Genomic DNA, 12,486 nt, shown 5'->3' on the forward strand with positions numbered 1-12,486 from the left:
TTTCAAATAAGGAGACCAAAACTGTACACAGTACTCCAGATGTGGTCTCACCAACACCCTGTACAGCTACAGTAAAACTTCCCTACTTTAATATTTCATTCCAACTTTCCATTTGCCTTCCTAATCACTTGCTGTACCTGCATACTAACTTTTTGTGATTAATGTACCAGGACATCCAGATCCCTCTGTACCACAGAGTTCAGCAGTCTCTCCCCATTTAAATAGTATACTGCTTTTCTATTCATCCTGTCAAAGTGGATAAGTTCACATTTTCCACGTTATAGACCATCTGCCAAATGTTTGCCCATTCACTTAGTCTATCTATATCCCTTTGTAGACTCTTTGCCTCCTCTTGACAAATTACTTTTCTACCTATCTTGGTGTCATTGGCAAATTTAGCTACCATACATCTGGTCCCCTCATCCAAGTCATTGACATAAATTGTATGTAGTTGTGGCCCCAGCACTGTTCCCTGTGGCACTCTACTAATCACAGCTTGCCAACCTGAAAAAGACCCATTTATTCTTACTCTCTGATTCCTGTCAGTTAACCAATCCTTTATCCATACTAATACATTGCCTCTACACCATGTGCCCTTGTCTTGTCTAGTAACCTCATCAAATCTCTTCTAGAAATCCAAGTATACTACATCTACAGGTTCCCCTTTATCCACCTTGCTTGTTAATTCCTCAATGAACTCTAATAAATTAGTTAAACATGATTTCCTTCCCACAAAACCACGTTGACTCTGCCTGATTGCATTTTGATTTTCAAATATCCTGCTATCTTCTACAGTCAAGGCAAACACTTGTTCAAATACTTGTTCAACACCTCTGCCACTTTCTTGTTTTCCATTATCAATTTCCCCAGACACACTCTGTAGAGGACCAACACTAGTTTTGGTTACTCTTTTCTTATTTAAATAATTGTAGTAATTCTTACTATCTGTTTTATATTACTAGCTAGCTTTCTTTCATGCACCACCTTCTCCCTCTCTTTTTAAGTCATTCTTTGCTGGTTCTTAAAATTTGACCAATCTTCTGACCTACTACTAATCTTTGCAGATTTGTACAGTGATTTTTCAATTTGATACCATGCTTAAATTCCTTTGTTAGCCACAGATGCTGCATCCTTCTCCGAGAATTTTTCTTTCTCAATGGGATACATTTTTGCTGAGAGTTATTTAATATAAGCCTGCCTTAAAAGTCCGCCATTGCATTTATACTGTCCTATCTTTTAACCTAGTTTCCCAGTTCACTTTAGCTAGCTCTGCCTTCATACCTGTATAATTACCTTTATTCAGGTTTAAAATATTAGTCTTAGATCCACGATCATCCCCTTCAAACTGAACATGAAACTTAACCTTGTTATGATCACTGTTACCTAGAGGCTCCTTTACTGTGAGGTTATTGATTAATTCTGTCTGCTTGCTTATTACGAGGTCCAGAATAGCCTGCTCCCTGGTTGGCTCCAGAATGTACTACTCTAAGAAATTGTCCTGAATATACTCTATGAACTTAGTTTCCAGGCTGTGAATTAGAATCAGACTTGCCAATCTGATTCGCTCAATATACATTAAGATTAAAGTCACCCATGATTGTTTCTTACCCACCCCATTTATTTCTTTCTATATACTCTGTCCTACAGTACAACTACTGTAAGGGGCCTAAAAGCTACTTCCACAAGTGATCTCTTACCTTTCTATTTCTTATCTCTACCCAAACTGATTCTATATCTTGCTCGTTTGAGCTAAGGTAATCTCTCACAACTGTACTAATGACATACTTAATAACAGAGCTACCCTATCTTTTCCTAGCCTCCTGTCCTTTTGAAATGTCAAAACCCTTCAATATTCAGGTCTGAGCCTTAGTCATCTTGCAACCATGTCTCTAATTATAGCTGAGTGAGAACAACAGAGTAATGGGGCCTCAACTTTTTACAATTTACATCAATGAATTAGATGAGGGGAGCAAAGACATGGTAGCTAAATTTGCAAACAACATGATGATAGGTAGGAAAGTGTGTGGGGAAGAAGATGTAAGGAGTTTGGAGACGCATGTAGGTAACTTGAGCGAGTGGCAAAATTCTGCAGATGGAATATAATGTGGGAAATGTGAAGTTGTTCACTTTGGCAGGAAGAATAAAAAAGCAGAGTATTACTTAAATAGAGAATGACTTCAGAATTCTGGGGCACAGAAGGATCTAGGCGTTCTCATGCATGAGTCACAAAAAGTTAGTATGCAGGTGCAGTGTTGTGACACAGCAGTTGATGAACGCTGCTATTTAAAATCCCAGACGGAAACTTTAAACAACTTTCATAACCTTTTTTTCAATTGGTATGTTTTGAGTTGCAGCTCTAAATTCAGGAATATGATGACCAGTTTTCAAGAGGTTTTTATATCAAGCTAAATGAAACATTTATTCATTTACAACAAATTAAACACATAGACATGGCTACAAATTGCTATCATAACTTTTAGCAAATTCCCAAATTAACCTCCACTATGGCAACAATAACCAATAGACTTAGTCAGACACCAGGCAAAGCATTTTTTACCTCACAAATTCAAAATGAAGTTCCTTTTCAATTTGTTCCTTCGCAGACACAGTGGTAGGCTTAGATCTTAGATGCCTCTGCCCTGCACACACAAACTCCTTTCTGTTATACCCAGCCTTTCCCTTTGAATGCAAATTCTCATTGTATCACCAGCCCTTTGAACACCACCTCTTCTAACAATAAAATCCCTTTCATAGTGCCAATGTTTATTGGTAATATGAACATATTGCTTGGTGTCTTCATTAATTGGCTATTCAAGGGCTTCAATTGGCAAATAGATGAGTGAGCCCTGGATGCCTCACCTGCCTTAGGTTATATCACAGTGGAAGGGGGATAGTGATGGGCACAGCACTGCTGCCATGGTGCCTGATTTTACACCCCCCAACCTGCCAAACTGCCCATGGGGGGGGCTGTAAAATTCCAGCCAATATCTTTCAGCATCTAACTGTTACTAAAAAACATCGTATGAAATAATGCATATGAAATCAGCCAAAAGGATGTCCAAAATATTAATACCAGTAGCCCTTTTTTGAAGTTCATTTAAAAAAGTGATTTTTACTTCAGAATCTTGCTTGATTTTTGTTTTTGTCATTTATACCCCAGTATAACCATTTTAAAGGAAATTTGTGGCACATTGATGGTATAATTGCAACAACGTACTGCTCCTCTAGCAGTATCATTGAACTGCTGCCTTGTATCAGTACAAAGTGATTTTGGATGTGCATCAATGCGAGTGTTTTATAATTTGGGAATGTTGTCTGACACCTGAGCATACTGACCCCACACAATATCCTAATTTCTACCAAATATACTATATTTCATCAAATTCACCATCACCTACTTTGTGTATGATATAGGAAATGTAATAGGCAAAACTTTAGTACAAGTTTATTTCGTAGGAGAGTGAAAAGCTAACTTCAAGCTGGCAGAGCAGATACGCTCTTTACTCATTCCCCAGTAGATTTGTTTTGTGACATTAGCTGTATTATTCAGATCTGCCAGCTGTGTATCACACTGTACAAATAGGATTCAAAGTGACATTTTGCGATCTGTATCAGTAACACAATGGCACACAATTTATTAGTAAAAAATTAACATTAAATTCTGCAGTAAATTTTATTTGGATTTACAAATTTGGTAATCAGTCGTCTAGCATATCTCACAACGTCTTTTCTGTTTCAATTGGTGTTTTGCTTTCAGGTCAGATACTTTCTTCAGTAATTTCTTTGCTCAGTATTAATTAAAGTGCGTGTGTTGAAGCTCAGCATTTTTTTGGCCTCAGTATTTCTGGACTCCAGTTATTTTGGGTAATTGCTGCCAATTTACGAGCTTGTCACATTAAATAACTCAAGGTTTCTGGTTTTAATTTCAAAATCTGTTGGAAATCTTTTCATCAGCTGGAATAATTGACACGTTTTGAGTGAATTCATTTTTGTGGAAGATCAGCTTGGCCAAAACTCCTAGAGCTTTTCTCTGCATTTCCCTTCTCATTTATTTGTTGTTGCTGAATTCCTATCCTTTACATTTATGCCATGTTTGTCTATCCTCTTGTAGTTCCTTGTTCTCTTTTAATTGTTCTGAGTATTTAATTGTTTTCACAATAATGGTGATTTATTCCTTCCTCAATCTAACATGTTATTTTCTGTAGTTGTTACTTGAGCTTTACTTTATTATTTATTTTTGTTTATTCTGCAATAGGTGTTATTCACTTTCCATTTATTTTTGAATTAATACCTGTTAGGATTTTTCACCACTTTCAATATTTGATTGACTGCTAGTCTGAATCTTATTTCTTAATCTATTTTCATCTTTCAGGTTGTCAGTCATGCAAGCTATAGAACTTACGGCAGTAGACAGCAGCATACTTGAGCATATATCATAACTTTTTGACCTACTTTACTGTTTCTAACATCTTCATTCGGTATCAAAATTGGTGACTGAGCTTTTACTCCCTAACGTGATAAGTATCTTGGTTTTGACAGCATTCTGTCTCTTAGCATTTGTTAAATTCTATTGTCAATAACAAAGAACTAACAGTATTTCTTTGAGAAGTAATTAATTAATCCGTATATCCAGTAACAACATACCCTGGACTGATTAAACAGTAATGCATAAACTAACCTGGAAAATATTTTCTCTGTTTGGTTGTCTATGAGCTGTTTTGCAGCAAATGTATATTTGCCACTTTATAATACGTGATATTGTTCTCATTGTTGTGAGTTCCCCTTGCTGGCCGAACTCATTATTAGTCTGTCTGTAATTATCACATTTTCAGCCTCTATCCTATTTGCATTCCAGCTCTCTTTGCATCTCATCACTTATGAAGCTTCCTTTGAAGCCCATTGTGTAGCATCTCATCTCAGTTGCAGCTTTCTTCTGCTCCGGCTCGTCACTTCAAATCTTGTCAGAAGTTCTTGTTTTGCATCTTGTTATTCACATCCTTTCATATTTAAATTCTTTATTCGTAGCACTTGTCATTTACATTGCAATTGCTTCGGTGGCTTGTGACTCATGAAATTTTATTACAACAGCCTGATTGTATTGTGTTGAGTTACATTAGTATGAACGATTTGCACCAATTTTCATTGTATTTGGCCAGGTGATCCAATATTTCCCTATTTCCCTTCTAATGTAGGATTCTTGCAGTGCTACTGCATTGCATCGCTTCTCACTGTACTGGACATATTAGCTCAAGTACCCTATACAATTGATCAAAGTATTGGATTGTATTCAATTCATCCAATTACATGCTTTTCTCATTATGTATAGCTTTTCTCCCCAGTCCTATTGCACCAGATCATTTGTCATCCTAATGAATTGCTGCAAACCAAGGATGATGTATTCATCACATTGTATTGGTTGCATTGCAGCACTATTTATGGAATTGCATTGACACTGAGAGAATATCTCACTTTTCATACGCTAGGGCCATATGCAATGCATCCACTTTTCATAATATCTGGCTGCTTCAGTGCCCATTACTTCATTCAGTGCTTCTCACTTATTTTTATGGTGTCAAACTGTCGCTTTTCCTCCTGCTCAAATTTGAGTTGAGATTCCTGCATTTTACTCTTGCCCTACTTTGATTTCCCCCTGTTTAAGATCGACCGTAGCAGAGAGAATAAGGCAAAATATCACCAGACTGGCAGCATCTGTACCTGGCACAGCAGGTTTGGATTTTGCAATTGTAATGGTGACCCTACTGTTAGCGGCTGCTCTCATTACCCTGTGCAACCAATAGCAACTTCTCGCCTCCACAGGTAGATGGGAAATCCAAAGGTTGCTGTCAGTGATTCCCTACAGTTCCACAGGGTGCACTGTTAGAAATCCCTGCTGATGGCAATCTTTAGAAATCAGTGAACTGACAAGATTTCTTTTTAAGCCAAAATATGGCTGTCAAACCCCCTCCCCAACCACACACCCCTCCCACCCAAATATGGCTTGTTAATGAGGTAAAGCTGACTTTTCAGTGGTGTACTAAGTACTAACGACAACTGAGCAATCCCTTCTGAACCTGGAAAACTATTTTTCTATTTGTGTAAAGCCAGATCTTTCTGTAATGGTAAAAACTCCATAGCTATTCAATATTTCTTTTAAGCTTATGATATCTTAGCTTCTAATACGTATGTCCCAATCTTTATTTAATCCCCTGTAAAATTTATGAGAAATGATTATGTATAATCATTATAGTTTACTTATTAGTTTGCTGTCTGTGGGAATTCTTCAGTGTGATTTGTTGCTTAACCTGCATTACGACACCACCTTTGCTGGAAGCCTGGTGATCTCCTTGACTTGGTGGCAGACACAAATTAATATTGGGGGAAAAGTGAAATCCACACCGCAAAGATCCCTCGATCTATGTTGACAGTTTTCTTGGAGGTCAAGGTGTGCCACATCACTTTGCTGCTGACTGCACAATTCTACAGAGTTCACAGATTCAGCTTTTGGTTTTCTTTTCCCCTTCTTTGGAAGATCACTTTGGGTGTTGTCAGCACCCCTCAGAAATAAAGCTGTGTTTGAGAGCAGTGGCATAGAGAATCAAATGCATGTCCCATCATCGAAGTAACAACTGCATGTTGCCTATTATTGCAGCCATTTTCTGAAAACCAAAGTGACACACAGTTCAAAAATATCAGTACAGAATGTTTATGTTAGAATTGTACAGTGGTACAACAATTTTGTTTAAAGATAATACTCCAGCCGTGGCTGAGTTAAAATGCATGTTAACTGCAGTATTATCACAGAGTTGTTTTACATTATCAGTGGGAAGATGTCTATTATTCAGCGTGACTGTTAATATCCATACTTAAGGATGTAACTGCTTTTCAAATCTACTTCTGTTCCTACTGTGACAGAAGGACAACCAATCACATTCTGGAAGTTTATTACAATGTTGACTTCATCTACCTCCAGTATCTCTCGCAGTAGGGTTACATCTTCTGTCAATCTCAGAAATCCTCCTTGCAATAAGTAACATGTTGAACATATTTGGAAACAATGGATGCACTTAAGACAACTGAAAAATTGCATAGCTGGCACTTCAGGCAACGTTTCTATTCTGAAATCATGAATATGGAATGCCTGCAAGCTGCTTTAAATGAAATGTTATGAGAAATGAACAGCAATTTCCACTACAAGCATGCTTTTTTTTATTATATATGAAGTGTGAACTATTGAAATTGGCCCACTTTTGTGAGATTTAAACTGTAGGGGTCTCCTGACGTTTGCTTTCATTAATTGATTCCTTCCAAATCTTAAATTCAAGTGATATGAAGATCCCTTATTCTTTTAGCAGTATTAGCACCATTTGTAATATTTAGGCCTCTGACAGAATGTTTTAATGTCAGCTGTGTAATGTGCAACATTTTTCGTTACTTGCTGAAAGTGCCAAGTTAGAAATTTTGCAAATAAATTAGTTTCTGAATGAAGTGGGGAAAGTGTTGTTGAGGCTGTTCTACTTTGCCAGCTGTCGTGCCATATATCCTTGTCCTCTTATTTAGAGGTTCTCTTAAATCGTTCTAAATTAATTACGTCCTTTGATTACCTGGCCTGTAAATTGTTTTGTAAATTCAACGTTTTCCCTTGAAATTCACTGTGGATTACTTTGTTTCTGTTAGGGCTCACTGTGCGCTGATAAATGTGTGGATTCCAACAGTGTTTCTGCGAGGACGAGCTGCTAATGCTTTTCATGTTTACCAGGTATGAATCAAAGATTCAGGCACTAACCAAAATGAAATGTTATATCTTAACTTTGTATGTTGCTTGCCAAATTTCTAAGATCTACAGAAGAATGTTCATAATGCTGCATTTCCCCAAAGTGTCCCTTTAACATCCCCAAAAACCTCCCACCACCCCCCCTTTAAAAACAAAATGTTCTCTGAATCCAAAATGTTTCACCTTGTCAGTGGAAGTTGTGTGATGATGATGATGATGATGATAATGTATGTAAGGTAAACAATTTGGTTCATTAGGCTTTTGCTTCCACAGACCATATGTAATCTCTCCTTTCATGCATTCTGGAAGGAAAGTTATTTAAAAATGTGTCTTGCATCAGGAAAAATTGAAGGCTATTCATCCATATGCACATCTCCTTGTTCAACCTTGAGTTGCTGCTCTCCAGCTTTAGAAGCACAGGAAACAATGTGACATCTAGAGTTTGCTAATCTTACACTATCTCGGTATTATAACCAGTTCTGTTCACAAGATTTTTCTCCAGCTCCCACTAGTTAATTTTAAACCTTTGTGCTTTAGTGCTTAGTGAAGATCTTGCTAATATCTATATAATTTATGTGAATGGAAAGTGCTCAACATATTCCAGAGTCTCCTCTTCAACATATGTGCGGGCGGGGAATATTTGGCTGACTAGGTATAGGTTGATATGTGGATTTTGTTTTGGCAACATTCAAGGACAGGTTGTGTCTCTTGTATTCAGAATTGAAGAGATCAAGAGTGGCCTGCAAACCTGGTACAGGGTGGGCAATGACACAGCAGTCATCTGCAATCTGTAGCTCCTGTATGCCTGTGATTGTCAATTTAGTTTTGGCACAGAGGTGACTGGGTTAAAGAGTTTTCCATCTAGATGATATTTAATATTCACACCAGAGGACACTTGAGCTTTGATGAGGTGAATAGCCACTGTCAGGTAGATTGTAAGTAGCATTTAATCGACAGCACCTTCCAAACCCACAACTTCTACCACCTAGAAGGACAAGGGCAGCAGATGCATGGGAACACCACCGCCTGCAAGTTTCCCTCCAAGCTACACACCGTCTTGACTTGGAAGTATTTTGCTGTTCCTTCACTGTTTCTGGGTCAAAGTCCCGGAACTGACCTTTCTAACAGCACTGTGGGTATATATACCTATGACATACTGACTGCAGTGGTTCAAGAAGGTGGCTCACCTTCTCAAGGCCAATTAGGGATGGGCAATAAACGCTGACTCAGCCAGTGACATCCACATCCCAAGAATGAATAAATAAAAATAATGAATGGGGGCTATCACATAGCCTTACTTGTCCTTACTTAACCCCAGTCTGGATTTTGAAGGCACCTGTTTCAGATCTCCCACTCAAGACAGTTGCAGTCATATCGTCCTGAAACAACTGCAGGATTGTGGTGAAGTTTCTTGGACATCCCAATCTTTGGAGTATGATCCACAGAGTTTTGTGATTTATTTATTTTTTATTCATTCACGGGAAGTGGGCTTCGCTGGCTGCTGCAGTCCATGTGGTGTAGGTACACCCACAGTGCTGTTAGGAAGGGAGTTCCAGGATTTTGACCCAGCAACAGTGAAGGAACAGTGATATATTTTCAAGTCAGGATGGTGAGTGACTTGGAGGGTAACTTCCAGGTGGTGCTGTTCCCATTTATCTGCTGCCCTTGTCCTTCTAGGTAGTAGTGGTTGTGTGTTTGGAAGGTGCTGTCTAAGGAGCCTTGGTGAATTCCTGCAGTGCATCTTGTAGATGGTACACATTGCTGCTACTTTGCGTCAGCGGTGGAGGGAGTGAATGTTTATGGATGTGGTGCCAATCAAGTGGACTTCTTTGCCCTGGACGGTGTCAAGCTTCTTGAGTGTTGTGGGAGCTGCACTCATCCAGGCTAGTGGGGAGTATTCCATCACATTCCTGAATTGTGCCTTGTAGATGGTGGACAGGCTTTGAGAAGTCAGGAGGTGAGTTACTCATCGCACGATTCCTAGCCTCTGACCTGCTCTTATGTCCATAGTATTTATATGGCTAGTCCGGTTCAGTATCTGGTCATTGGTAACCCCCAGGATGTTGATAATGGGGGATTGAGTGATAGTAATGCCATTGAGCATCAAGGGGTGATGGCTGGGTTCTCTCTTGTTGGAGATGGTCATTGCCTGACACTTGTGTGGCGCGAATGTTACTTGCAACTTGTCAGCCCAACCTGGATATTGTCCAGATCCTGCTGCATTTGGACATGGACTGCTTTAGTATCTGAGGAGTTGCAAATGGTACTGAACATTGTGCAATCATCAGCGAACATCCCCACTTCTGACCTAATGATGGAAGGAAGGTCTTTGATGAAGATGGTTGGGCCTAGGACACTACCCTGAGGAACTCCTGCAGTGATGTCCTGGAGCTGAGATGACTGACCTCCAACAGCCACAACCATCTTCCTTTGTGCTGAATATGACTCCAACCAGTGGAGAGTTTTCCCCCTGATTCCCATTGATTCCAGTTTTGCTAGGGCTCCTTGATGCCACACTCAGTCAAATGTGGCCTTGATGTCAAGGGCAGTCACTCTCACCTCACCTCGGGAGTTCAGCTCTTTTGTCCATGTTTGAACCAAGGCTGTAATGAGGTCAGGAGCTGAGTTGCCCTGGCAGAACCTAAACTGGGCATCAGTGAGCAGGTTGTTGCTAAACAAGTGTCACTTGATAGCACTGTTGATGAGCCCTTCCGTTACTTTACTGATGATGGAGAGTAGACTGATGGGGTGGTAATTGGTCCGGGTTGGATTTGTCCTGCGTTTTGTACACAGGACATACCTGGGCCATTTTCCACATAGCTGGGTAGATGCCAGTGTTGTAGCTGTACTGGAACAGCTTAGCTAGGGGTGTGGCAGGTTCTGGAGCACAAGTCTTCAGCACTATTGCTGGAATATTGTCAGGGCCCATAGCCTTTGCAGTATCCAGTGCCTTCAGCTGTTTCTTGACATCACGTGGAGTGAATTGAATTGGCTGAAGACGGGCATCTGTCATACTGGGGACCTCTGGAGGAGGTCAAGATGGATCATCTACTCGGCCCACCTGACTGAAGGTTGTTGCGAATGCTTCAGCCTTATCTTTTACACTGATGTGCTGGGCTCCTCCATCTTTGAGGATGGAGATATTTGTAGAGCCTCCTCCTCCAGTGAGTTGTTTAATTGTCCACCACCATTCACGATTGGATGTGGCAGGACTGCAGAACTTAGATCCGATCTGTTAGTTGTGGGATCCTGAGCTCTGTCTATCACTTGCTGCTTATGCTGTTTGGCACGTAAGTAGTCCTGGTTCATAGCTTCACCAGGTTGACACCTCATTTCTACGTATGCCTGGTGCTGCTCCTGGCATGTTCTCCTGCACTCTTCATTGAACCAGAGTTGATCCCCTGGCGTGATGGTAATGGTAGAGTGGGGGAATATGCCGGGCCATGAGGTTACAGATTGTGTTAGAGTACAATTCTGCTGCTGCTGATGGCCCACAGTGTCTCATGGATGCCCAGACTTGAGTTGCTATATCTGCTCGAAATCTATCCCATTTAGCATGGTGGTAGGGTATCCTCAATGTGAATCTGGGACTTCATCTCCACAATGACTGTGTGGTGGTCTCTCATACTGATACTGTCATGGACAGATGCATCTGCGGCAGGCAGGTTGGTGAGGATGAGGTCAAGTATGTTTTTCCGTCTTGTTGGTTCCCTCACCACCTTCCACAGACCCAGTCTAGCAGCTGTGTCATTTAGGACTCCTCCAGTTCAGTCAGTAGTGGTGCCACCGAGCCACTCTTGGTGATGGACATTGAAGACCCCACCGTACTGAGTTAAATGCTTTGGCCAGGTTGATGAATGCAATGAACAGTTCCTGGTGGTGTTCTTGACATTTTCTTGGGTTGGTCAAGCAGCAAAGACCATGCCAAAGACCCCTCTGGAAGTGTTGAGCACTTCCCATACCTTGGCGGCCATCTCTCCAAAGCCCACCATTGACAAAGAAATCCAAGGCCGAATCAACTACGCCAGATCAGCCTTGTACAAAGTTTGGCAGCGAGTGTTTGACAACAAAGACCTTCATAAGTCAACAAAAGTCCTAATCTACACTCGTCTACTGCAGTAAGAGCTGAATTGTGTATCAGTGACACATAAGAGCACTAGAAAAATTCCATCAGGATGCCTCTGTTGCATCCTCCGGATTCAGTTGGAGGGCTGTTGAACAGAAGCTAATGTCTTTCTTGAAGCCAGCTACAGAAGCATTCAGGCAAAACTCCTGCAAAATCAGCTTCGATGGACTGGACATTGTGTCCAGATGGCCAAAAACCATCTCCCCATCAGGCCCTATTTACTCAACTCTCAAATGCCCAGCATTCTAGGGAAGGACAAATAAAGCACTTAAAGACACTGAAGCTCTCCCTGAAGTGCGGCAGCATTGACATTAACGAGTGGGAGAAGCTTGATATCAAACATTCAGATTGGTGACAATTTGTCCATCAAGCTGCATCATGTTTTGAGTCCACACACCTTAATGATGAGGCAGAGCAGCGGTGGAGATGGAAAGAAAACATATCCTGCACTCCAGATCCTTCTATTTTGTGGGACATACTGCCCCATGTGCCCAAAGATCTATGGTTTGAGAATCAGATTGTTCAGTCACATGAAGACCCATGGCAGAAACTTGTGACTCTGAGTCGTCATCGAATTAAGGGACAGCCA

The 12,486-nt window shown here is 40.5% G+C and overlaps 1 protein-coding gene across 5 annotated transcripts in view; it reads left to right on the plus strand.

The window, feature by feature from the left end:
- The window catches only part of snx29 (sorting nexin 29), a 523,801-nt gene that overhangs the window by 350,134 nt on the left and 161,181 nt on the right, over positions 1-12,486 (plus strand). For all 5 annotated transcript variants that reach the window (XM_041206786.1, XM_041206785.1, XM_041206787.1 and 2 more), the window contains one exon: positions 7,675-7,756. In XM_041206786.1, the coding sequence (XP_041062720.1) occupies positions 7,675-7,756 (82 nt within the window). The remainder of the gene's footprint in view (positions 1-7,674; positions 7,757-12,486) is intronic.

Source organism: Carcharodon carcharias, chromosome 15, assembly GCF_017639515.1.
Source record: "Carcharodon carcharias isolate sCarCar2 chromosome 15, sCarCar2.pri, whole genome shotgun sequence".
Taxonomy (NCBI): domain Eukaryota; kingdom Metazoa; phylum Chordata; class Chondrichthyes; order Lamniformes; family Lamnidae; genus Carcharodon; species Carcharodon carcharias.